This window comes from Opisthocomus hoazin, chromosome 19, assembly GCF_030867145.1.
Source record: "Opisthocomus hoazin isolate bOpiHoa1 chromosome 19, bOpiHoa1.hap1, whole genome shotgun sequence".
Taxonomy (NCBI): domain Eukaryota; kingdom Metazoa; phylum Chordata; class Aves; order Opisthocomiformes; family Opisthocomidae; genus Opisthocomus; species Opisthocomus hoazin.
This window is the reverse complement of record NC_134432.1, coordinates 14849299-14876081: the sequence shown is the minus strand read 5'-3', so window position 1 is coordinate 14876081 and position 26783 is coordinate 14849299. Positions and strand designations below refer to the sequence as shown.

Genomic DNA, 26783 nt, shown 5'->3' with positions numbered 1-26783 from the left:
ATAAAAATACAGTGAAAATTTGTTGACTAGATTCACTTTAGTTACTCAAATCTTCAAAAAACATTTTCCTCAAGACCTGGAAAGGTGGCAGCCCCCACTTTCTCCCCTCCTTCACTGGAAGCGCATCCCTCTGCCTTATTTACCTTAACCCTAGCACATTAGCTGGTAACGTGCCCGATCGACACCGAAGCGATCATCACCCGACCTGCTGCGGCCGGAATCGATGATTTTAACGGCCTTTCCCCCCCCGGAGGCTGCGGGCGGCCATGCGGGGGGCAGCTTCCCCCACCCCAGACCCAGACACCCGGGGAGGTGGTGCGGGCGGGGGGCCGCAGCCCAGAGCGGCCGCTCACAGGCCGGCAGCCCACCCGGGGAACGGCCCAGGCCCCCGGCCGCACCTTCCTCCTCCTCCTCCTCCTCCCGCGCAGCGGGGTCTGCCGGGTCCCTCCTCGGTCCGGACGGGGAGAAACGGCACCGGCCGCCGCCATCAGGGCCCGCAACATGGCGGGGGAAGGGGCACCTGGGGCGAGCGGGCGGCGGTCAGCGCGGCACCGGCCCCCCGAGCTCGGGGGACCGGAGAGGCTCCCTCAGCCCGCCGGGAGGGAACGGGACCGCGGCAGGGGGGGGGTGAACCGGCCCCACTGCCGAAAGCCGCCCACCCGCGCCGACCCGCGCCCCGCCGAACGCCCGCAGAAAGGACGGCAGCGTGCCCGCCTCCCGCTTATATAGGGCGGGCGGACGGAAGCGCCGCGGGGACAATCCGCGCAGCGCGTTGGCTCCCGCGGGCTCCCCCTGCTGGACGGGAGGACGCAGAGCAGGGAGCGGCCGGTACTGGGACCGGGGACACGGGGCTGGGACGGGGGACAGGGACCCCCGGCCCAGACCTCCTCCCCACGCTGCGCCCGACCCCCAACGCTGCAGGACCGCCCCCAGCCCTCCCACAGAGGCACAAGGCGCGGCAGGGGCCGGGTTTCCCCTCTCCCAGCTGCACTCTGCGGTCCCCCCCACTCCCCGTGGCGGTGGCAGAGGTGGGAGACTGGGACAAAGAGGGGACCCCCCCAACGGCCTTCCAGTACCTGAAGGGGCCGACAGGAAGGATGGAGAGGGGCTTTTCACAAGGGGGTGTAGTGATAGGACAAGGGGGAATGGCTCTAAACTAACAGAGGGCAGATTTCGATTAGATATTAGGAAGAAATTCTTCCCCATGAGGGTGGTGAGGCCCTGGCCCAGGCTGCCCAGAGAAGCTGTGGCTGCCCCCTCCCTGGCAGGGTTCAAGGCCAGGTTGGATGGAGCTCTGAGCACCCTGGGCTGGTGGAAGATGTCCCTGCTTATGGCAGGGGGGTTGGAACCAGATGATCTCCAAGGTCCCTTCCAACCCAAACCATTCTAGGATTCTATGATAACCCTGCGATGCACCGGCCAGGCTCACACCCCTCCTGCTCCCAGCCGGCAACGTCCCGCAGGTCCCCAGGCTGGAAACACCCTTCACTCCCCCATCCCGTGACCATAAACGCTTGCCAGAGGCTCCCCCGTACCTTCCCCTTTCACAAAGAAAGCAAGAAGGAGGATCTCAGTGCCCTTTATTTGAGATACAAGTGGTCTCAGGTGAGATCAAGAGCTCAGGAAGAGGAAGGCCACAGGACAGAGGAGCCTCCTCGCAGCAGGGACATACGAGGACAGGAGCTGGGTCTGGTTTGGCTCCGTTTCTCCTTGCACCGCTCCGGACAATTTTACTTTGAGCTCAAGACCCACCGCCGCGAGGTCTCTGCAGAGCTGGGGGTCCCTTCCACAACCAGCCCAGCTCTGCTGAACGCTGCGGCTCTGGGCGCAGGGCCCGTCCGGCAGCGGAGCAGGATGCTGCTGGGCACGGCCCAGCCTGTCCCTAGGGCTCTAACTGCCCCGCCGCTTTGCTCCGCAGCTCCTGGAAGACCTCAGTCTGCCTCCTCATGTCCTTGGCGCGGATGATGGTCATCCTGAAGAGCTTGCAGTAGAGCTCCATGGCGGTGGGGCTGTCATCGTTGCCGGGGATGGGGTAGGTGATCAAGCAGGGGTTGCAGTTCGTGTCCACCACCCCCACCGTGGGGATGTTCATCTTGGCAGCGTCCCGGATGGCCACGTGGGGCTCGAAGACGTTGTTGAGGCTGCTGAGGAAGATGAGGAGGTCGGGCAGGCGGACGCCGGCCCCGAGCTGGATGTGGGCGTTGGTGAGCAGGCCGCCCTGCCAGTAGCGGGTGTGGGCGTACTCCCCGCACTCCCGCGCCGTGCTCTCGACCAGATGGCAGAACTGCCGCTTGCGGCTGACGAAGAGGATGACGCCCTTGCGGTAGGCGACGTGGGCGGTGAAGTTGAGTGCTAGCTGGAGGTGCTGCATCGTCTGATCCAAGTCGATGATGTCCTGGTCCAGGCGGCAGCCGAAGATGTAGGGCTCCATGAATCTGCGGGGACAGAAGGCGGGCGACACAGGGGGACGCGGGGACAGGGTGCTACAGCCGTCGAGCGGCGCTTCCGAAAGCCCACGGAAACCTCCCAGCCCGCACCAGAGGTGCTCCCTGCAGAGGGGCCTCGTGCGCAGCGCCCGTCCCCGCCGGGCTCGGGGGGTGCAGACCTGACACCCCGCTCCGTGCCCGCGCTGACGGGTGTCCCTGCCCGTCTGCAGGGCAGCACCCACCATGCCCGGGCAGGAACGCGGGGCTGTGCGGGCACCTCCAGCCCCAGCGCAGCCCCCAGAGCCTTACACCCTCCGAGGACAAGCGCTGGGTGACGGAGCGGGCTCACCCACCTATGCCGGCATCCCTTTTTGTGCCCCAGGTGCACCCGGGCGTCGAAGAGATCCTTCAGGGAGAAGAGCTCCCGCACGTTGAAGAAGTCGGCGTGGCCGAGGGGCTCGGACAGCAGCTCCTCATCCGCCGCTGAGAGGAGGGAAACCCACCACAAATCACCCCCTGCTCCCTCCCGCCGTGTTTGCGGGGGTTGGAGCAGGGCCCTGAAGCCTGGCGGGACCCGCAAGGCCAGTGCGGGGGGGGGCTCGGGGACCCCCCAGTCCCCCGGGTAAGGAGGAAGGAAGGAAGGCAGCGCTCACCGCGGGGCCGGGCCGGGGCTGGGAGCGGGGCCGGGGCCGGGGCCGGAGCGCTGCTGCAGAGCCGCGGGGCTGCTGCGGGGAGAGAACGGCGGGGTCAGCCGGGCGGGCCGGGGCCGGGCACGGCTGCGCTGGGGCGGGCACGGCCCCGCTCACCCGCCCGCAGGAGCCGCCGCGCCGCCATGCTCCGAACCGCAGGGGAGGAGGAGGACGAGGAGGAGGAGGAGGAGGAAGGTCAGGCGGCGCCTTCCGCTTCCTGCGCGGCGGGGCCGGGCCCGGCCGCGGCCCCGGAGCCCTCCCCGGGGCGGGGCGGGGTGCGCGGAGCCGTCGTCGCGTCCCGTCGCCGGGCAACGCTGGGTCCCGGCGCGGCCGCCATGTCCCGCCCGGAGGCCGCCGGCAGCCCCGGGCCCCGCACCAGCGACTGGTACCGCACCAGCCCTCGCCTGCCCGCCCGCTTCCAGCACCCCGCCTGCTTCCGCGGCTACGGGTGAGCGCGGACCCCCGGGCCCGGCCGAGCCGCTCCCCTCCCCTCCCGGCAGCCCCGCTCCTACCCGCGCTCTCCCCCCCGCAGGCAGCCGGAGCCGCACCCCCTGTACCGCACCACGAACCAGGCCTACGGCAGCAAAGCCCCAACGGTGCACGAGGTGCCGGTAGGTGCGGGCGTGGGGTGATGGCGGAACCGAGCTGGGCCGTGCGGGTGAGGCGCGGGGGAAGGGGTGCCCGGCAGAGGGGTCTGGGCGGGCTGCGGAGCTGGGAACCGCGGGGAGCTCGCCAAGGGCAAGTGCCAGGTCCCCCCCGTGGGTCACAGAATCACAGAATCCCAGCATGGTGGGGGTTGGAAGGGACCTCTGTGGGTCACCCAGTCCAACCCCCTGCCGAAGCAGGGTCAAACCCCGAACACAAGCACGGGATGGGCGGAGAGGGGCTGGAGGGCAGCCCTGAGGAGAAGGACTTGGGGGTGCTGGTGGGTGAGAAGCTCAACATGAGCCGGCAATGTGCGCTGGCCCCATCTGGAGTACTGCGTCCAGTTCTGGGCTCCCCAGTTCAAGAAAGATGAGGAGCTACTGGAGAGAGTCCAGCGGAGGGCTATGAGGATGATGAGGGGGCTGGAGCATCTCTCCTACGAGGAGAGGCTGAGGGAGCTGGGCTTGTTCAGCCTGGAGAAGAGAAGGCTCCGGGGTGACCTTAGAGCAGCTGCCAGTGCCCGAAGGGGCCGACAGGAAGGATGGAGAGAGGCTTTTCCCAAGGGTGTGTAGTGATTGCACAAGGGGGAAAGGCTCTAAACTAACAGAGGGCAGATTTAGATTAGATATTAGGAAGAAATTCTTCCCCATGAGGGTGGTGAGGCCCTGGCCCAGGTTGCCCAGAGAAGCTGTGGCTGCCCCCTCCCTGGCAGCGTTCAAGGCCAGGTTGGACGGAGCTCTGAGCACCCTGGGCTGGTGGAAGATGTCCCTGCTCATGGCAGGGGGGTTGGAACCAGATGGTCTTTAAGGTCCCTTCTAACCCAAACCATTCTGTGATTCTGTGATTCTATGTACCATCCTGGGGGGCCTCTGGAGCTTTGGCCTCTGCTCCCTGATGCAGGCGAAGATAAAGTGCCCTTCTCCCTGCTCCCAAACTTCTGCCCATGGCAGGTGCTACTGGTACTGGCACTGAAGGCGCGTTCCTCCCCTTTTCTCACCCTTGCAGACCTCTTTCCATGTCACCTCGCACGTGTTTTCGAATACTCTGGCCCAGGGTGGCATGTACAGAGCTAACGGGCTCAACACCGCGCTGGAGAAGAGCCACGTCACCGGCCCAGGCAACTTCATCACTGCCTGCAATCACCTTGACTTCCATCCCAGCTACAACCCCAGTGGCCCGTCGCACTGCTAGATCCGGGGCGGTAATGATGACTCTAGGAAGCCTCTTCAGTTTACTGCTGGCTGCCTAGATACAATAAAAAAAAAAACCCCAAAAAAACCTCATGAGCAAGCAAACAACAGCACTGGCCTTATCCTAAATCTGTTGCTAAGCCTCATCTGAGAGCTTGACAGGAGGCACCACACCCTGGCACTGTATTTCATCACGAATAAGGCAGGTTTCTGTTAAAAGCCGTGCCTGGCGCGTCCGGCTGGGACGAGGCGCTCGTCAGAGCACTTGGCTTCAGGGTGCTTCTCCTGAGCGCTGAGCTGGGATGCCACAGCAGAAGCAAACGGCAGCGGGCAGGGAACTGAGTGGGTAAGCGAGCTGGTAGGAAAAGCCGTATTGTTGAGACGGAGCCCTAAACTTAAAACACGGTTTCGGAGCTGTTTTCTTCACAAAGAAACACATGCAGGACACTAATGTTGCTTTTCAAAATGCCTTGGAGCGTACAGGAACGGCGTGAAGGCGAAAGCAGGAAGGGCAGCCCCGGGCAGCCCACCTTCCCGCGGCACGCCGCTGCCCGAGGGCTCTGGGAGCCCACCCAGCTACGGGTTTCTGGGCGTTGGTCACCCAGTATGGACGCTGTGAAGATACGCAGGGCAAAACTTTCAGTTAGTGCCAGCTGATCGCCGCCTTCGGTGGCCTTAGCGTTGTGCCTGCTGCAAGGCATCCGCAGTGCTTGACCCGTACGGAAAATCTCAGTTGCTACCACTGAGAGTAGAACTGTATAAACCGTCAGGAAAATAATTCACCTGGCACAATTAGCAGCAGCAGATTAACACACGTGCGTCACACGATTAACCACATCGGTCAGGACTTCATGAGAACTTTTCTCCTGAACACAGGAAATCTTTCAGCTTGACAACGTGAGGCTTGCTGTTACGATGTGATGACTAGCTACGAAGTTAGCAGGTTAAAGGTAGCAGTACATTTCTAAAAATACCCCCCCCAACTCCAAACTGTTGTATTTATGGCTTTTTTTAACAGGACTCCTACCTAGTTAAGGCCACAGATTTAGCTTTGGGGGGAAATCAGTTTAAATGTGTGTTATCAAAGCTGAGTTCAGTAATTTATTGGGTAAAAACACACACAGCCACCCTGGTACTAGATGAAAATAACTAATTTACAGAATGAGTGTTATTAGGAACAGTACCTTAATTTATAAAGATTTAATGTGATTAAATGTCAGTTAAATAGCTCATATGGACTATTTTACTTCATTTATAGGCAGCAGATAGTTGTAAGTGCTAGAACAATACACATTACATATATATAGATTCCCTTAACCTTTTCTCTGTCACTAATGATCCTTTAAACTCGTGGCTCAGGTACCACATAGCATTAAAAATGAAGATTTCAAAACTGTTTCTGTTCTATTTACTGAATAACCAAATTCTGTGTTTTCCAGAGGTATCCATTAAGCCTTTGGATTTCTTGCAGGAAGCACGTTCATCTTTCTTACCTCTCAAAACTACAATGTTTTAAGAAATTATTCAAATAAAGACAACTAATCAAAAAGAAGATGTTTTGCTAAGTTTTATTGTAACAACTGTAGTTACACAGCCAGTGAAACTGAAACTAAAAGGAACACCTTAGCACATTTTGCTTAAAAACTAGTCTTGAAGAGAAACCAGTCTGTTTATGGATGAGAAATGGTCCTAACTTACAGGTATAACTGATGGTATATATTGAAAATGAACATAATACTATTCTAGCTGTTTGCTAAAAAAACCCTAAAAATAAAAAAATGACTGTAATAGTGTGTCCAAGTACCACTGCAAACCATATTTTTTACATTAGAAATATTCCCTATTTGTGTCATTTTTCTGTAGTCTTATAGACTGCCCAGGAAGCACGACGACAATATATTTAAACATACTTGCAAGGCAGAGGTATTCTACATAGTTAGTAACGTCATTAAGCAAAAATCTGAAGTCCAAAGCTGAGCAGGCCTGTGCTTGTGCTGTTTGCAGCCGCTGAAGCCCCAGCGTAGCTACATCTTCCTGAACCCCCCAGCAAGATCTCCACCACGCCTACCAAACTATTCCAGTTCTCACTGCAGTGCACTTGGTTACCTCCAACAGAACCGCTGGCTAAATTCACCTTTGCTGAAAACACAGCGATACACTGGAACAAGTAAACATACTAAGCAGAAACAGGCCTGAAAAGTTAACTTTTAAAATAGTTAACAGATGAAAATAAATAAGCGACACACTACCATTCACTGCTATTCTTCTGTTAGACGCTAGACAATACCTTGAGCTTATCATAACTTCCCTTTCTTCTCCTGAAACAAAAAATAACATAAAGCACCGAATTAATATAAACAGTTGTGACAATTTTACATATACTTCTATCCACAGATTTTTCTGCAGGTGGAATAATTTAGGGATAAGACTGCCTCTTAGAAATACAAATTTAGTGGGTTTTGTCACATATTTTCCACCTGTTTTCATACTTCATCTAAAACCACCCACCTCCTTTCTTCCTTGCCTTAATTTCTTCCCTTGTTGTTTTATTAAACTGAAACCAGTTCCTTTGCACAGTTTTGCCGTGCACCTTACGTCACCCTGATACAGACTGTATCCCGAGGCATGCTGGAGTAAGGTTAGCCGATTGGCTTCCACTGGGGTTCGCCGGGCAGGGAGCAACGGGCAGGCTTCAGCTGCAGGCAGCCCACGAGACGCCTCCGCGCCGCCGCGCGCAGGACCGCAGAGCTTTGCACATAAAACCTCCTCGTCTCTTCCGCACGCTCTTCCTCTGAAGTGTCCTGGGCCCTCATGTCAGGTTGTTCACCTTACAACAAAGACATGTTTTCCTTGTGTTTACTTCCCTACATTTCCCTATTTTAGTGGGCTTAAGAAACACTGACCTGTCTGTTCAGGTGTGTGAGACCCAATACGCTTCCTTTTAATTTTTAAGAAATACCGGTACAAATTCAAAATCTCATCCTGTACAAATTCAAAATCTCATCCTGAAGATGACAAATTCAAAGTATCATCCTAAAGATGACACATTTTACCACAGAGAATCTACCTGAAACAGTCACTTTCTACTCCCCACACTTGCAGATAAAATGGTGTGAGGCTGTACTATCAAACCAAGGCAAATTGCTGTTCTTAAAGGTCTGAAAAATTCAAAAGCACATACATTAATAAAAGAAATGGCGGCAGAGATGGTGTGTTCCTTCCTTGTACAAAAAGCAGCTACACGTCAAAACACATGTTCCGAAAACAGCAGCAAAGAACTGTTTATAAAAAATGAAGGTAGTCCTTGCGGTCCCCTGAGGATCCTTTAAGATTGCCCGTCCTGAAGCACAGAAAATAGGCACTGTGGTAAAAATAAAGCAATGTACCTATCTGCAGAGTCCTGAGTGAGCACAGATCTATCTCAGAGCTCTGGTATTGCAGTCAGGATGCTGGCACTTACCAGTAGCCACAATAAAATACACAGAGTAGTTTAATAACTTCACATACAAATCAGCAAGTTTTGTGCTCTGACTGAAAAAAAAAAAATCACTGTGCATTTTTAAAAATATAAACCAGTACTCATTAAAAAGTAACTTCTTTTTACTTTCTTTTTTCGCTTGCGTAGACCTAAGTTCATAGTTCCATGCCTGTATCTACTGCAATAGATCAAGGATCAAATTCATGCTTGAGGGAGGGTTGAAATAACGGAAGAAGGAGCTCGTTCCAGGCACTGACCTATTGCTGGAGTGCTGGAAAGGGTCGGGAGCGGCGTACTGTCTGTGCCTACTCTGCGGCTGGCTGCCTGTTATCATCAGTATCAACAGAACGAAAAACACGCTTCTGGTCCTGCATGTATCAAGAGCCATCCTCACGAGATTCGTACCGCAGTCCCAAACGTGGTACCACACGCATGGGACTCTTGCTCATGAATTTATTCTCACTCACTATAATCTTTCTATCTCTCAGCTGTTCAACCTTTAATTTGTACTGTGTAAGAGTGATTTCTTCTTGCTCCAAGACACCAGACTTCTCTTTTTCAAATGAGTGATGCGAACCGTACCCAGAATGACGACACTGCCGGCGGAGCCGTGCACTCCTCCTATGGCTGCGGCACCAATTCCAGAGGTGTTCCCTGGCACCACTATTTAGAGTTACATCCCCCGTGGGTGCCTGCTCCTCCCTGGCAAGTCAGCAGTTCTCACGAGACAAAAAATCACTTCCCGAGACAAAATACAACTGGGGGGACTTGGAGGTAAAAGGAAATAACCACAGCTTATTGGTACAGAAACACCCAGGCTGACAGGCTGGCTGCAGATCGAAACAGCAGGCTTCTTTCCCTCCCTCCCACCCTGAAGACTAGCTCAGAGTCTCCTTGCCTTCTAGAACCTCAGTGCTGGTGTCACAACGTCCTCCGTGAGCAAGAAAGCATGTTCATCCCATCTCTGCACCATCAAGGGCTCCTAGGCTCACTGCCACCAGGAGCGATAGCGGCAGAAAGGATCACGAGCTCATCCTGGAGGCTGCAGAACCGTGCTACAGAGGATGCCATTTAGGGATACACCACATGCATTCCAACCAAATCACAGATCTCGCCAGCTGAACTCTGCCTCAAAACCAAGGAACCCGTCTGGCTAACCCTTTTGCTGCTAATGGAGAGGGGCAAGCATAAGGAAACACCCCACTTCTCAACCACAAACACCAGGGAAGAGAACTGCTGTTAGGGTTTCGCTGGAATGACAAGCACCGTTCTCACCCCCCAGGATACCCACAACTTTTTTTGTCTATGCACTTTGTAGATTCTCCTTCTTCATTTTTTTGTTAAGGACAACATTTGCTTGAACACAGCCACATCTTTAAAGATCTGGATTCTGTCTCACAGTCACAAGGAAATCAGATGCTGCTGGCACGTAGGAGATGACCGTCTCAGACGGCGGGTGGCTGAAGACGACACGAGGCAAGAAGCAAGAGCAGCAGCTGAACCGAGATCCTGTTCCCAGGTGCGGTGAACACAGACGCTGTGATCGTCTCCAAGGGTGACACCCTTCACTCACAAACGTTACTGGCACAAGCTAATTACATCTTTGGACTACAGTCAGGAGAGAAAAAAGGTAACAGAAATGCTACTCACTGAAGACGATGACACAAACCATAGGAGCACTCTGGTTTCACGGTCCATGGTCAGAACCCCATTTATTAAACATTATAAACTTATCAATGTACACCATTTCCTATATACAAATTAAGTTTATCAATTTAAAAAAGTGCTGTTTGAAATTAGGTTTTATTTAAAGCACAAAGTAATCGGAATTGCATCTTAACTGAAAGTGAATCAGTTCACGAGTAGTACTGAGAACACAGACACATCGACAGGGGCACAAGACACCTTTAAAGTCTTAATGTTGATTTACTGAAAACTTTGAGAAGAAACATTCAGCTTATTTTATACAAACGGTACATAGTGCTTCCATCATCTCTATTAAAATTAAGTATACAGTTTAATCCTTTGAAAGCAAGGTACTCGGAAAACTTCTATTTTAAAATACCAGCCTATTTACCTATTCCAAACAAAAGGCCCAAATCCTGCAACTGAATCGAGGCAGGCAAAAATACATGCCTGTGTAGACTGACTGCAGGCACGTGAGCTAAGTAAAAAACACTTTTCCAAGGTATTCTATCACAAAATGAGATGATCTAGCATAATGATCTTTCACACAAACCAACCAACCAACCCAAAGACTATAAAAAGGTGGCTGGACAGTAAGAAATGTCAAGTGACCACTATAAACAGGTTTAAAATGGAACTGCACAACAGTATAAACACACAAAGGATGTTGTTTCTTTCTCTACATGCCACAGTTACTTGTTCTACTCTATGCTACGCCATAGTTTGCCAATATTCTGCAAATGCGATCACACCAGGGGACACTATGCGATACTGCATCTGTTCTTGACTGCTTTTGCTCCATTTTGCAACATTAAGGCCAGCCAGGAAGACTGCGGAAGTGACTGAGAAACCAAGTGATACCGAGGGGTAGTTTGGCTGAGAGAAGTTCTGCAGAAGACTAGATAAAGAGAGTATCAGATCAGTCCACAGGACAAGATGTAAGAACAAACTACTCAAAGGACTTCGCTACACGCAAATGGAAAGGAAAGGAACAGCTAACAGCTTAAACCCACACCTTTTAGGTTCTTCTAGTGAAACCAGTGTGGGGGCACTTTTGTTGTGATATGAACGTGCTACTTCAATCCCATTTAAAGTTAGTAGAAATAAAAAGATAGTAGTGAAAAACTGCTTTATTCTGGCTGCTGGAAATGGAGGCAGAGAAAGCACTACCACCATGAAAGAACAGTGCTGAAAATATCCTTGGCGTTTATGTTAGGGACTTCCTAAAGCAAATCTAGCTTTGTTCTATTGCACAGAAATTGTAAATGAAAATAAAAGTTCACAGAAATATAACATTTTAGAAACCACTTTTGAGAAAAGAAAGTAAGGGCACTCAATTCAAGAAAGTTCCTTTAGAAAACCAAAAGCCATCGCTGGGTAACTGCAGGGCATCAAAGTTAGACTTGAGAATAACGAGGAATTGTTTCAGCCTTGCAGGTCCAACGGTACGTAAATCTAGCGGAATCCGCAGAAATCACGTTGTCTCCACAGACACGCTCCTTCACTCTTCTCGAACTGCAAATGTGCTCTGAATCATCCGCTAGCGGGTGTTCGAAAGGGACTTTCAGCAGCCGCTGAGATCGCTTTACAAAGGACGTGCAGACGGACCGATCCACTTCATTCACCTGAACTTGCATTTGTATCGTCGAGGATGGATCTCCACACCCACAGCTGCGCTGGCTTCGCTGGAGTTCTCCTTACCGAACTCCCCCAACAGTCCTTGGGGTGGGAGAACCGAGACCCCAGCACAAAACCACTACACAGGATTGTCCTAAGGCAGCTCGAATGTGAGCAGATGCCAGGTAATCTACTTCAAAAGCACAGCACCGCTATCAAATGCTGTGTTTTCCTAGGATCTCTCAACAGATTGCCAAATATATCCCGTGAGCACACATATTTCCTTTCGATACGTGAGTAGAGGCCTCATAATTTAAAGCGTGATTAGCCAGTATCTTATCTACAGCAACTACAGCACCCTGTAGTAATGCAAGCCCTAAAAATCATTACAAAAAATATTTACTTAGAGCACTTTAAATAATTTACAAAATTCTATAAAAACTATGTATGTTTATCTACCATATCCCTGTTAAATAGAAGCATTTTTCACATTAGTGTGTATACGATATACAGGTATCGGTATCCCACTGTCTCCCCTTTCATGTCTCAAGTTTTATCAAGGTAATTACAACGATAGTTATTTTCTAAAAAGACTCTTACTGTAAAAAAAAGTGTACTTACATATTTGAAACTGGTCTTTTCAAGAGGGAATTTGGGCAGTCCCCTGCAGGTACATCAGTAAATTTTGCACAGTTTTTGTCTGAAACTCCCTGCCCTTGGTCCACTTCACAAGCAGTTTCCCTATTCTGCAGGGCAGGTATTTTTCCTTCCAAAGTGGAGCTGGATATCTGAATTTCTCCCTGCCTGTCACTGTCCGGGCAGGTAACTTTTTCCTTCTTAACGCACGTCTGCATACTGTTATTTGTACATGCCCCTCCACTAGCTGTATCCACTGCTACTGCTGTCACATTCAGCTCCTGCAGCGGGCCACCCAGACTCGGATCTGGCCTCCTGTCCTGCAGGTGATCCCCTCCCTCACCGCACGCGTGTATACTCTGCTGAGACGTGTCTCTGCTAACTTTATCTGCTTTCACCACTGCCACACCGTGTTCAGGGCGCGGGCGATCTAAATTTGAATCGGCCCAGGTGTCTTTGCGGATATCTCCTTCCTCGATCCACATCTGTGCGTTCTCAGCTTTGGATGCTCCTCTGCAAACCTTATCTACTTTGACCGCTGTCACGCTCCTCTCCTGCAAGAGGAGACTGGAGCGTGAGTCTGTCTGCTCTCCTGAAGCGTTCGCTTTTCTGCAACCCTCTGCTTCCTCTCTGACACACAAAGGAGCAGCCTCCAGTTTTCCACAGGTTTCTGCTACATGGGGACTCGACGCTTCCCCAGCGAGCTTCTGAGCAGAACTGGATTCTTTTATCACTGTTGCGCTCTCCCCACCACATTCACCTTTCGGCAAGGGGGCTTCTCCTCCCCGGTTAAGCGCGTCTGTATCCTGGGAAGCCACCTCCCTTCCCTGCGCACTGCTCTGGGCGAGCAAACGCTCTGCTTTCTGCCTTTTGTTCAAAAGCATGGATTTCTGCCTGTCCCGAGCGTATTTTAGACCTGCAATAAATTTACTCGAAATTTTTAGGTGAAAGGTATTCTTTCTTTTAGATCTAGGTTTCGCATTAATTACTTTTCGTGCTCTACAGCCTTCATTTTTGCCGGTTTTAGGTGCAGGTGTTTTCTGCACAGGCTCTGTATTAGGGACATCCTTTTTACCTGTTGTGTTTCCCGATACCTCACCACCAGCAACACCTTTAACCCCCACCCCTCCTTGCTTAGCTTTTGACTGACCAGTAGTATGAACATTCTCTGCAGGGGAAGCAGATTTCCCACTGCCATGTAACATTGCACTTTTCCCTTCCGTTCTCTGAGAGTTCTTCAACTCGTCGGTTTGCTGAGATACCTCAGCATTTTCACTCTGACCCAGCATGAGGTCAGTCTCATTTTCAACCGGCTGCTGCTTTGCTTTCCCTTTATTAGCAGTTTGTTTGGTCACTCTCAGTAGGTCCAGCGTTGCATCATCCTTTTGTATCTCTGAATTGCTAGAAGAGTCTTTCGCCTTTTCTGCCAAAAACTTCCTGATTTCTTGTTCAATGCTGTCATCGCTGTCCACTGAACTGCTGTCATCAGCGTCTGATGAAGCTGCAAAAGTACATTTTCTATTTTTAGCTACGTGCAGGTTATGCTGGTTTGAAACTGGTTTAGGTTTACATCCTTTTTTAAGCTGTAAGTTCAACTCTACGTTCTTCACGGTTTCTGGTTTTTCATTTGTAAGTTTGACATCTATGTTGTCTGGAGGATTTCTGACTGCAGTCTCTTTCACAGCTTTTCTAGTTTTTGAGAGGCAGCTTTTCAGTAACACAGGATTTTTACATTTCCACTCGCTTTGCTGGAGGCTGCTAAACTCATCCAGCAGCTGAGTTTCTGTCTCGCTAAATCTGACTCTCTTCTTGCACTGAGACTTCTGGTCCTTGGACTTCTTCTTTAATTTTCTTTTAGACCGTAAAAGGTCCTTGATAGCGCTATCAAGGTCCTCATCACTATCGAGAGAACTACTCTCATCATCCGAACCATCCCTCTCTTGAGTTTGGATGGTATTTTTCACAAGCTTTCTTGTGCCACTGTGAACCTGTATAAAAGGGTTTACAGAGTCCAAGGCTGCACATCTGCCAACAGGTCCGGGGAATTCGGCAGACATCAGCTGCTGCTGCCTAGTCTCTTTGCTACCAAGCCTTTGAGCATCACAGAGTTCTGCAGGGCAGCTCGGGGCACACCCCTCTTGGAGCACAGCAAATTTTGAATAGTTACCGGGCTGGAAAAGTCCTGTCTCCAGCTGCTCGGGTGTTTTTAATGCACCCTGTTTCGGTATTCCGCCTTCCCTTTTAAGTCTCCTTTTACGACTCAATGATAGCTCCAGTGTTTTGGGAAGAGAAGGCTCAAGGGTACCGGTGAGGCTGTGCTGATCAGAAGGCAAAGGCGTCTGGATTGAGTGCGACAGGCTGGGAGGCTTTGTTCCAAGGCTTTCTGACTGTGCTTTCAGAGCCAAAAAAGCCCTGATTTCTTGCTCTATGCTGTCGTCGCTGTCCACGAGGCTGCTGTCACTTTCACAACGCGAGGAGGAGAGAAGCTGGGGAGAAAAGAAGGAGTCTGCAGCGAGCGATTTGTTGTCACTTCCCATTTGGGATGGCATGATTGTTTTGGAAATATCGAGGATAGCTTCCGCACACATGAGTTCTGCAGACGTGTCTGCTCTGCAGGAGGCCTGCAATGTGAGCTCACAAGCACCAAGCTTGTTTTCCGGAGGTGCAAAATGTCTGGCTTTTTTCAGTGGTTTAAACAGCTTCTTAAATTCATTGCTGGTGCTTTCTAATTCTGTTGATTTTGAATTAATTTCTTTTCTCTTGTTGCTTATAGGGCTTTTGTGGATTTCTGGTGAGGCACTTTTTGCTGAGCTAATTGTCAGACTTGCAGAAATGTCCGCCATTCCCTTCGCATCAAATTGTTCCCTCTGCAAAGGGACACAGTCCACATGACCTGCTTCTTTCCTGATTTTCTCCAGCTGATAAAGCTGAATGGCTTCTTCAATCCCATCATCGCTACTTGAGTCAGATGCGTGCATGCTCTCGTTGGTAAGAGCTCCCCTCATCTCCCAGTAATTAGCTCCACTTCCTTCATGTTGCTCCGCCAACCAGGGCTGGCTGGCAGTGGCCATTTCTAGATATGCTTGGTTCACTGGGCTGAAACGACAAGGCTCTTCGGGGATTTCAGGCTGCAAACACTTGGACTGCGTGCTGGTTTTCTGTAGCTTGGGATGCTGCCTCAAGAGGAGCGCATTACAACCTTGTTTTATAGCACCACAGTTTGTTTTGTTTGTTGGTTCTTTGTTGCATTTTAGGACAGCTCTCACATGGGAATCTTTTTTATCTTCCCCAATTACACATTTACTAATTTCTTGCTGCTTCTTCTCATTCAAGAACTGCACAATTTCAGCTTGTATGCTCTGTTCGAAAGAGTCATCGCTACTGATGCTCTGAGGGGAAGCAGGCTGTAGCCTTTTACCAATTCCCAGGTGGTCAGACAGGTACTCTTCAGAGAGCATCTCAGCTTTAAATTTCACAGGGAGAAGGTTACTAGCCATTTTGTTCTGCGAGAACTCTCTCTTAAACCTTTCGTCTCTGCTTATATTCTCAGAACACTCGGCATTCCTTTGCAACGACTGGTCGCTTTTACCTTTCGCTTTCAGGTACTCTTGAATGGCTTCCTCTATACCTCGGTCAACAGAATCGTCGCTATCGGAATCGAGCAAGAGAGTCCCAAAGCCCACGTTCTCTTCCACTTCAGCGTCGTCCAAACCAGCAGGGCACCCACACTTGCTATACTGAGGGTGCTTCCGCAGCAACGTGGTGCTAGATGCGACCCTGTTACTAGTGTCCTTTTCTCCCTTTTGTTTCTTCTGCATAATACAATCGTACTCATTGTTCATACCCAGGGGAGACTCTTGACTTTGCAGGTTGTTTATGATCATCTGCACTTTTGCACTTACAGAGGTTCTAGCGACGTCCCCTTCAGATTCAGAGAAGCAAACGGGATATCTACAATTCCTTGCTGATCCAAAGGACTCCCATTTTGTCTGAAGAGCTACCAAAGGAGACGCATTCATAAGGAACATTCTAGCAGACAACAGCAAAGTCCACAACGGAGCAGTTTTTCAGACTGATCTCTCTTCCATCCTAGAATAAAGAGGAAAATATTTTTTATTATGCATCTACCTTCTAAAAGCTCCATGTCACAATACTGGTAACATCAATTGCAAATTTTTAACACTCAGACTTACGGTGCCAGCTAATCACAAGAGCTACTCCTCAACATCACTTCATTGGGTAAATCAGTCACTACTGCCATTAAGAACACGACAGAGCACTCATAATTTGTGGTTTTCAGTGTTTTCTGGCACAACCATAATCCAATTCAGGTAATCATCTTCACTTCCAAAACTCTTCCTGCACTTTGCACTGAAGGTCGCACTCTCTTTCGCGCACGCTCCTAACTAAGCAGGTACCGTCGAGACCCACAAAGAATCGCTCTGGCGACAGTTCAGTGCACAGGCGTTTGCGATCCCCGTCTGCATGAAGGTTGTCTGAGTAGTTTTGCAATTAACTTTGCGGCAAGAGAGAAAGAACAATTCTAAGAGAACCTTTCATAAGAAGGTGTAATTGGTGGGAGTGGAGAACCCTGCAAAATACTCTGCTCCCTGTGTTTCTCTTGGCATAATTGCTCTTTTTCAAGAACTCCCGCCACGCATAGCTTAGCTTTTCAGTTTGACAATGAACACCATGTTGGCTATGTCCACATGGTATAAAACGGGCGGATGTGAAGCAAGCTTGCCCATGACCTGAGATGCTGGAACACAAACCAACTCCTTATTCAAAGAGCAGAGTAATTGCGTTAGCACGATGCCTGAAAGCACACACTAGCCTGAGACAGCCTTTACTAGCTCTGGCCTGGCATTAAACACGCACAACCGAGGGACCTGGGGCAGCTCAGAAAGGAAAGGGAGCGTATTTCTTCGTGAAACACGCTACACAGCAATAACCCCGAGACATCAATCACTCTGGCCCCACCGCAGGGTAAAAGCTCTTGGTAAACACAAATCTCGAGGAGTTTGCAAAAGCAGGATGAAGCTGATGAAAACGCCAGGGAACGCCCCATGGAGTTCACAGCTTCCACGCGGTCCCACGAGGGCTGAAGGTTTCACCCGCAGCACCGCCTGGTGGGATCCAACCAGTCTCTGGCCGACACGAGGCAGGCACACAGCGCCCACCGTCCAAAGGCTGCAGCAGCTGGGCGGCTCTCCACGCCCGACGCGCCGTCTGCCCCACAAACCCAGCCAGCCCTGGTCGCAGCGTGGCACCGGGCTCTCTCCAGCCTTGCCCCTGCCTATTACTGTCTAGTTCTGGTTTCAAATTAATCAGTGGCGATAAATATTTTAAAGAATTAATGATTCTAAACTCTTTAAAACTTGTAAGTGCATTTACTTGCTCCTGAGAGTGAGATAACAACCAGGGAAGACAAATCTTTATCACTTTTAAAAAGAGCACATAACGTTATATTTAACACGATGAATTTTGCTTTTGTCAAAACTGTTCTGGGCCCCGTGCTCAGGGATCAGCGTTATTGCCATTTTGTGAGGAGACTAGAGTACTCTTGAAACCTTATTGACCAAGGCAGGGTCATCCTGAGCATGCCTTACACGACGTCCGCAGAGGGTTAGCTCTGAGCACACCACTGACAACTCCTCTGCCGCTCCGTTCGCTGGTTCTCTGCCGCCGAACGTCTTAGCAGAACACATTTTAACCCAAGCTCTGGACATCCACTTGAGATTTTCTTTTCCTCAGTGATAATTCATCTCAAAACATCATTCCTGCAGAATTAAAATCTTAAGCACAGTGACCAAGCACACCCCTCCTCACTGGCTGGTCCCCGGAGCAACCCAGCGCACGCTCTTTTCACGTCCACCTTCGCCAGCTGAAGAGGGTTTAGGCCGAGTTCTGCTCCGCGCGGGCCGATCCAGCGCTGCGCTCCCGGCCGGCCGTGTACTCGGCCACGAGCTAAGCGGGAGCACCTCACACGCCGCCCGACGCGGTGCGGGTCAGAACCCCAGCTTCCAGAAACACGGGAACGAACGCACATTTCTGAAGTAGCCCCTAACGCATTCACTGGGGCAAACATAAATTAAAAACATTTTTCCTTGTAATAAGCAGCTAAGGATCAAAAAGACAGAAATCAGAAGACCTAATTATCTTGAAGAAACGCAATTAACACACTTAAGCTCCCAGCTTCATTAAAATCCCCCACAACTTCTTTCCTATTAACCTATTTCCACGGTTTCCAGGAAAGGGGCGGATGCCTTTGCCACAACACGTGGGGACAGCAGCCGCCCCGCAAGGATTACACGAGACTGGGACCAACTTCCCCAGCCCGACACCGCGCGAGGCCAGGGCACCCACCGTCGGTGCGGGCTCTGAGGGGGCACCCACCGGAGGGCACCCATGGAGGGCGTGAGGGGACACCCACCGAGGGAGCGAAGGGACATGAGGGGACACCCAACGAGTGCGTGAGGGGACAGGAGGGGACATGCACGGAGGGTGCGAGGGGACATGAGGGGATCACAGAATCACAGCATGGCAGGGGTTGGCAGGGACCTCTGTGGGTCACCCAGCCCAATCCCCTGCCGAAGCAGGGTCACCCAGAGCAGGCTGCACAGGACCACGTCCAGGCGGGTCTTGAATGTCTCCAGAGAAGGAGACTCCACAGCCTCCCTGGGCAGCCTGGGCCAGGGCTCCGTCACCCTCAGAGGGAAGAAGTTCTTCCTCATGTTCAGCTGGAGCTTCCTCTGCTTCAGTTTGTGCCCGTTGCCCCTTGTCCTGTCGCTGGGCACCACTGGAAAGAGTCTGGGCCCGTCCTCCTGACACCCACCCTGCAGATATTTATAAGCATTTATTAGGTCCCCTCTCAGCCTTCTCTTCTCCAGGCTGAACAAGCCCAGCTCCCTCAGCCTCTCCTCGTAGGAGAGATGCTCCAGTCCCCTCCTCATCCTCGTAGCCCTCCGCTGGACTCTCTCCAGTAGCTCCTCATCTTTCTTGAACTGGGGAGCCCAGGACTGGACACAGCACTGCAGATGAGGCCTCACTAGGGCAGTGTAGAGGGGGAAAGAGAACCTCCCTCGACCTGCTGGCCACACTCCTCCTAATGCATCCCAGGATCCCATTGGCCTTCTCGTGTGTGAGGGGACATGAAGGGACACCCAGAGGGTGTGAGGGAATGTGAGGGGACCCTCACTGGGGAAGCACCCACAAGGGCTGCGTGAGGGGACACCCACTGTGGAGAGCGCCCACAGAAGGTGTGAGGGGACATGAGGGGACCCCTGCCCACGGGAGCTACCCTCTGGAGCTCTGTGAGGGGACATGAGGGGACACCCACCGGTGGGGGCACCCACAAAGGCTGTGTGAGGGGACATGAGGGGGCACCCACTGAGGAGAGCGTCCACAGAAGATGTGAGGGGACATGAGGGGACACTCACCCGGGGGGCCACCCTCCAGAGCTCTGTGAGGGGATATGAGGGGACACCCACCCGCGGGGGCACCCGCAAAGGCTGCGTGAGGGGACATGAGGGGGCACCCACGGGGGAGAGCACCCACAGAAGGTGCGTGAGGGGACCCCCACCCACAGGGGCTACCACAGAGGGTGCACGAGTGGACATGAGGGGACACTCCGCCGGGGGGGTACCCGCCAGAGCTCTGTGAGGGGACATGAGGGGACCCCCACTGGGCAGAGCGCCCGCAGAGGGCACAAGGGGACACGAGGGGGAGCCCCCACCCGCGGGGGGTACCCCCTGGAGCTCTGCGAGGGGCCATGAGGGGACCCCCACCAACGGGGGGACCCGCAGAGGGTGCGTGAGGGGACCCTCCCCCCCCCCCCCACCGGCGGGGGACGGCCGGCAGCGCGCGCGCGGGCCCAGGGCCGCAGCTCGCCCCGCCCGCTGCCCGCGGCCGGCCGGGCCCTGCCCGCGCCGCCATGGCTCCCCCTTCCCGCCTTCCGCCGCCCTCGGCCGGCCGCGCCGGGCCCGGACCTGGGCCTCGGCCTCCAGCCTCGGCGGAGCCCCGCCGCGCCGCCGCCCCGCCCCGCTCACCTGCCGCCGCGGGGGGAGGCCGAGAGGGGGTGGCGGCTCCCGGCCCCGGGCTCTCCGCTCCGCCGGGCTCCGCTTGGCCGCTGCCCGGCGCGCTGGTGCAGGGGCGGGCGGCGCTTCCTTCCCTGCCCCCGGGGAGCGGGAGGCATGCGCCGCAGGGCCCCGCCGGGGTAGGCGGGAGGCAGCGACCGCCCGGCCCTGCGCGGCCGCCGGCTCTGCCCGCTGGAGCGGCGGGGCGGGGAGGGGGCCGGGCCGGGGCGGGGGCGGGGGGTACAAAGGCAGGCGCGGCCGAAGCCTTGAGCTCTGTTAGCGGCTGCTGGGGGAACGTCGGCTGGGGAGGAGGGCGGGCACCCGTCGGACCTGTGCGGCGGGGCCCTGCTGCGGACCCGGGGCAGGGTTTGGGCCCCGAGCCCCGACGCTGAGCAGCCCTGTCCCGGCAGGGACTTTGGGAAGACGCGTCCCGGGCGTTCGCGCCGTTTGCTGCTGAGGCCGGAGTCGAGTACAGCGCACGGGAGGGGAATAATTCCTCACGCTCCTGTCGGGGTGCGATGGGGGCTGCCAAGAGCGGGGAGAGCTCAAAACGTCGGCGAAGCCCGCTGCTGGCTGCTCCCACCACGGCGTTTGGGGATGCGGAGCTGGAGCGGGGGGTCAAGAGAGCCGAGGCCCGGGTTTTTCAGCGGCTGAAGCGGTTGGTGCCTCTGCTCCCGGAGTTACCAGGGTGTTGGAGCTTTTGTGTGGAGAAAGGGTGAAGTTTTGGTGCTGTGTTTCGCTTTCCCCGAGGATGAGCCGCCATCCCCGTCCCGCCATCCCTGTGCTGCCAGGGCAGAGCCAAGCTGCAGAGTCCGTGCTTTCGGGGCGCCCATTTCAACCCGCTTGTTCACTAAAAAGCATGGAGCGAGTCGTAACTCGGTTTGTGAATCTTCACAAGCATTTCCATCCTTAGTTTCTGGCAAACGAGAACCTGGTGCCTTAGCCCGAAGTGCTGTCTGTTTTCTCTTTGCCAGTGCATTTTTTTCCCCCCTTGGTTCTTGAACACATGTGATGCTAGGGAGGAAAGCAGCACCTTTTGGCTGGGCATTGCCAGAATCACAGGGAAAATGCTCAGGCTGGGAAATGTCAAGTGAAGAGCAGTGGGGAACAGCAGATATGAAGGGTCCCAGGCTGGAAAATGGGGTGGCAGCTCGTGGCAGTGCAGACCATGCTCACACCTCTCTGGGCTCCTCTGCCGTAAGGAGAATTCTTGCCAGTGCATGAGAATGTAGTGGATGTCAGAATCAGGCCCGTTATCCGCATCGCATACAACTAATCATTTTCTGTGTCACTTGTCATTCAAAGCTCCAGACACTTTGCTTGGCTGATGTTGCTGTTTCTGCCGTAGCTTTGACAGCACGTCACAGCACTGCAGCACAGCTCGGAAGAAGTTCACCTGAAGAGTTGGAAGATAGTTTCCTGATGCAGTGTTGAACACCAGTGAGAATTTAACCAGGCTCTGAGGTGAACCCATTCTGTCCTTGCAGAAAGAGAAGATGCTGCTGGAGCTGGCAATGCATTGAGACTGAACCTGCCCTGTCCCTGTCCCCGGTATCGGTGCAGGGTGGGTGCCAGATGCTGTGGCTCTGAGCTGCGAGGCTGTTCAGATGGTTTTGTGCTCACTCTGCAGCAACACATCGCAAGATGTGGGGCTGATGTAAGCCGAGTGCTGTGGAACAGATCTCCACCTGCTTCCACCCCAGAGATGTTTGTTTTGGGGAGCGTGCGTGTTTTCATTCCCTGAGGAATTGTGCCCTTTCCTGGACTCCAACTTCATGTCCTGTTTTTTTCGTTTCCCAGGAGTCCGCTACCTACCAAACCAGGTCTGACCAGGTTTCAAACCATCAGACACTCATATTCATTTATCTCCTGCTCTTACAGTAGGTAAAACAAAGCCAATAAGACATTCGCCTGTGTGTTCTTGTCCCTGGAATATATAATATGCTTTTGTGTTCTGAAATGGCTTGCTTCAACAAGACTGCTGAAAACAGCACAGCCAACATCTGTGTGCAGAAAGAAACAATGAACTTGCTTTTCCTTAGCTGCAGAATTGCAGCCTGGAGGTGAGGAAACTGTGCTCCTTTCACCATATTCCTCCTAATAGCACTCCAGAGGAAAGAAAGGGCTCTTGTATTCATGTATCCTCTCAGGCCAAGTCAATTTACATGTGAATGCACTTTAAAAATAAAATAAAAGTCAAAGCTATGGCCAGAAGCCTGATAAAAGTTCTTGTGCACATGCAGTTGCTTGGAAGGGGGAAGGCTGGCTGCTGCTGGCGAGCTCTGCTGTTGCCAGCGGAGGTGGCATTTTACGGCTCTGCAGAGCAAGTTGCCTCCATGTGCAGCCTTTGATTTGAAAGAAGAGCAGAGCCTCTCCCCGAGGTCCCATTAGGGATGATTTGTCTTCCTGATCCATGATCTTTGCGGAAATGAGAGCAGCGCTCCCCATCCCTGTGTCCCCGCTGGACAGATGACAAAGTCACGAGCGCTAATTGGACCCCTTGTTAGGATGGCCGGAATGGCAGGGAAACATTCATGTTTTCAAAATGAAACATCTTCCCCGACCTCAGGATCTGCTCATCCCATTTGCAGCTTATTGCAGGGGGTAGGAACAGCCGCTCATTATAGGTGGCTCGGGATACATTAGAGGCAAACACTGCTGTGGGTTATCAGAGGCTGAAACCAGAGCTCAGGTGATGGCTTGCTTTTTTTTTCCAGCAAGAAAAAGGAGAAGATTAAAACCAAAATAGTAAGAATAAAAGGACTCACCTCGCAGATCATCTTGTCGTCAGGTAACCTGTGGCTTCGTGGCCAATTACAGTTCCTACATGGAGCCGTGTTAGAACACCAGGCATTTCTGCCGCGCTGCTGTTTCGGTGGGAATATGAGTCATACCGGTGCTGGCCGAGGGCACAGCCGTGTCTAGGACACGAGGGACGTCGATAGCCTCAGGTTCTGTAAACCCTTTCCTCTGCTGGGGACAGTTTTGCATTCCCCAACCACGTCTTTGGGTTTTGGGGCAAAACCAATCCACAAAAGTGAAATCGTGCTGTGACCACTGATTTTTTTGTGGAAGAAGCAACAAGGAGAGGAGGTGGATGGAGTCCAGACTGAACCTTAAGCTCAGTCAGGATCGGATGTCCGTATATCATGTGGTTCCACCAACCTCCAGGAGACTCAAAACCTTTCTGGAAAAAAGTAGTGCAAGCGTTGGCTTTGAAGTAAATCAAGGGGGCCGCTTGCCTCTGGTTCGGAACAGGGCTCAGGTGGGGCTGGAGAAGTTGCTTCCCTCTGCCGTGGATCTGCTCGTGCTACGAGCCCAGTGAGCACAAGGCACATGCTGGGTGACCGCAGGTCTTGGAGCAGCAGGTCGCTGTGGTGGCCCTGCTCCTACGTCCTCCCGCCCCGTTCAGCTCCTGCAGTCCGATCGGGGGTGGCGTATTAGATGGAGTACAACTGGATCATGTAGTAACGTGGGAAATTGAAGATTGTAATTGTTATTTAACAAATGACAAGGAGACTCATGAGGCCGTGAAGTTAGAATACAAAGATCTAATTTAGAAAAAAAGGAGCAGAGATGCCTGTGAAAGCTGCCAGCAAACAGTGCTGGAGATTGAACGTTTCTATTTACCCTCTGAATGGAGCAGAGGTGGTGTGAGCTTCCTTACAGCTGGGCTGGGTGCTGCCCGGGGACGCAGCGTCTGGGGCAGGAGGAGGTCCGAGGGCAGTGCTCAGTAGAGCTGGGTCCTGGGAAGCTCAGTTGTCTCTTGCCTTAGAAAACACCATTGCTGTAAATCACCTTTGGGTGCCAGATTTTTTTAAGAAAGGAGGCCCACTGGCTCCATCTCCATGAAACGCATCCAGTGGAAAGTACAGCACAGGGTCATGGTTACAGAATACATTTAGTGTTTTTGAGTCAAATCTGGTGAACTTCACATTCATTGCTGACCATTACACAAAATGTAGGTGGAAGTCTTTGTGGACCACAGCCATCTGGTTTTGAGGATGTCCCTTTGCAGTCATAACTCCCAGTGTATCTGGTGTGAGAATACAACCTGAGAAATACAATTTAGCCTCAAGAGGTTTAATTGCAACCCTGACCTTTCCTTGCTGTCATATGGCAGAGACCTCTGGAATTTCAAAGGAAATGACGGCACCTCTCGTATTCTGTACGTGGAGCCTTTTAATAATTTTCATACAGCTCATTCCTATCTAGGTTAAATTATAAATTTTTCATGTTTACAAACATGGAAATGTGCCATGTGGGCTCTTAAGAGTTTTCTTTACGCAAGTCTTCCCTTCCTGTCCAGCTGGGTGAGCTTTGCTCTGAGGCCACGCTGCCTGTGTTCCCATGAGGACATTTCCAGCCGGAGCCTGTTCTTGTCACAATTCTGCTGGTGCCCATTAGGTGTCAGACTGTTATCATGGGCACAGTCTCCTCCAGCTTCCAGGACTTCGCAGAGAAGAGAGGCGAGTATGAGAAGCCAGCAGCCGGCGCGGCTTGTCTGGGGTGCCCGCTGCACGCTCGCCCATGGGTCCTGCCCAGAAAGGGCAGACTGGGTGGTGTGGTGCTCACTGGGCCACCGAATGGGGACTTTCTGCTGGCCTTGGTCCAGGCTTTACTAGCTGTGGTTCCTCCACCAGCTCATCCGGGGATGCAGGCTGAGCATTCACAGGCAGCAACTCCTGCCCCGATGCTGCAGGGTTTTGCAGTGCATTTATATTTTAGATCCCATGCAATTGCATTCCTCAGGTCAGCTCTTCGTATTGCAACAGCTCCTTCCTTCTGCTCTCGGATCTGCAGGGTCACCGAGGCACTGCCGGAGCGGTGACGGGCCTCCTTCCCCCTTGTCCATCATCCTGTCAGGGTTGAATTTGAGTGTTGAGGGTGGGTGCCAAGCCATGCCAGCAGCAGCAGTGCAAGGTGCGGGCACAGCTCGAATGATTCCTGCGTCTCAGGGTTTGAGAGCACTGACGAATATGTAAGGATTCGTTCAGAGACAGAAAGTCAGTCTTTTTTTTCTTTTTAATGAGCCGTGTGTGGAGTTTCCTACAGCCACACTTTGATTTCAGCCACAAGCTGGGATATGAACACAGGCATTAGGTGCCATGAGCCAAGGTGGAAGGTGATGAAAATGGGTCTGTGAGCTTCAAAATGGCCTATTTAAAGGGCAAGATCAAAGGTGCACAGTGGGATAGATATCTGCCCCTCTACATGAAGAAAAGCCATGATGAAATGGAGATGTTGCACTCGTGATATATTTCAAAAGGAAGCTGTTTTGCTTTGACTTTGCGCTGCAATTGCTGAGAGCTGTAAGGAGGCTGGGGGAGGAAAAGAAAGCACGTTGCACTCCAGCTCCCCTCATTACTGCTCCTCCAACTCTTCGGCTGAGAGTCTCAGCACGGTCAAGGACTTGTCCATCTGCAGTTACCATGTCCTGCATTTACAGAGCGCCTTTCCTGACCGGCTGCTTGCTCAGGAGCATCCCTGCAGCCACCCGTGAGGCGGGGGACTGCCGGGCGACTTCTGCGGAGCAGCTCCCGGCTCCCGGCAGAGCCATCCCAAACGCCGTCCCATTAGCTCTAAGGCGATGTTTTAAAAAGGCATCTTCACACGTAGGAAAGCTTTTCAGATCATCTTTGAGGAGTACTCTATTTTTAGCATCCATGGACTCTCTGGCTGCAAACAAGTGAAACCTCTCTGCGGTGCACTCGCAACAGGGCAGCTGGCAGGGGTTCAAAGTCTCCGACTGGAGCGCGGCACAAAGGAAGCGACGTGTCCCCGAGGTCCCCGAGGAGGGCATCGAGTCCCCGCTGCCAGCACGGGACGTTGCCTGCCCGGTCGCGCTGGGGAGGGCAGTGGGGAAGGTGGGGGCCAGGGCCGCGGAGCACAGCAAGGCTCATTCTCCAGCGCATTTGCAGTTACACAACACGCTTTCCATGAGCAGGCTTTGATTAAGGCTTGGCAAGCAGATGCTGTTTGGTTCAGTGGTCAAAATGCTTCCTTAAACGAGTTTTGGATCAAACCAAAGCTCGCTACTGTTTTGACTTCTCGTCAAACTGAAAAAACATGCTGGGCCAGAGCGTCTGTGCACTCCTCTGACTGGGGTTCTTCTCCAGCAAACCAGCACGGAGCAAACCACCCTCAGCAGAGCAGCCACGCAGAGCGAAAACCTCCCTGCTGCTCTGCAGGGTGAAGGGACCTCCCAGAGCCGTTTCAGGCTGGTTGAAGCAGCATTTGGCAAACATGCGAATAGTTATTTTAAGTATTTATTGTTCCCCAGTTCTCATTCTGCTCTCCCTGCGGGGCAAAGTCACCTCCCAGTGCTCCAGCCAAGAGAG

General features: G+C 52.7%; 3 protein-coding genes across 3 annotated transcripts; 1 reads left to right on the top strand and 2 right to left on the bottom strand.

The window, feature by feature from the left end:
* Positions 1 to 1563: 1563 nt before the first annotated feature.
* On the bottom strand, positions 1564 to 3344 carry MRPS2 (mitochondrial ribosomal protein S2). Its single transcript, XM_075439106.1, has 4 exons — positions 3233 to 3344; positions 3080 to 3151; positions 2780 to 2909; positions 1564 to 2435 (listed from the first exon to the last, which is right to left on the bottom strand). Exons 1-4 carry the CDS (start codon positions 3258 to 3260, stop codon positions 1883 to 1885), a joined length of 783 nt encoding a protein of 260 aa, XP_075295221.1. The 5' UTR covers positions 3261 to 3344; the 3' UTR covers positions 1564 to 1882.
* A 24-nt stretch (positions 3345 to 3368) lies between these two features.
* Positions 3369 to 6502, top strand: PIERCE1 (piercer of microtubule wall 1). The gene is made up of 3 exons (XM_075439107.1): positions 3369 to 3563; positions 3648 to 3726; positions 4766 to 6502. Exons 1-3 carry the CDS (start codon positions 3451 to 3453, stop codon positions 4949 to 4951), a joined length of 378 nt encoding a protein of 125 aa, XP_075295222.1. The 5' UTR covers positions 3369 to 3450; the 3' UTR covers positions 4952 to 6502.
* A 3606-nt stretch (positions 6503 to 10108) lies between these two features.
* PPP1R26 (protein phosphatase 1 regulatory subunit 26) lies at positions 10109 to 20561 on the bottom strand. The gene is made up of 2 exons (XM_075439105.1): positions 20416 to 20561; positions 10109 to 16456 (listed from the first exon to the last, which is right to left on the bottom strand). The coding sequence occupies exon 2, from the start codon at positions 16393 to 16395 to the stop codon at positions 12349 to 12351; it is 4047 nt and encodes a 1348-aa protein (XP_075295220.1). The 5' UTR covers positions 16396 to 16456; positions 20416 to 20561; the 3' UTR covers positions 10109 to 12348.
* Positions 20562 to 26783: the final 6222 nt, after the last annotated feature.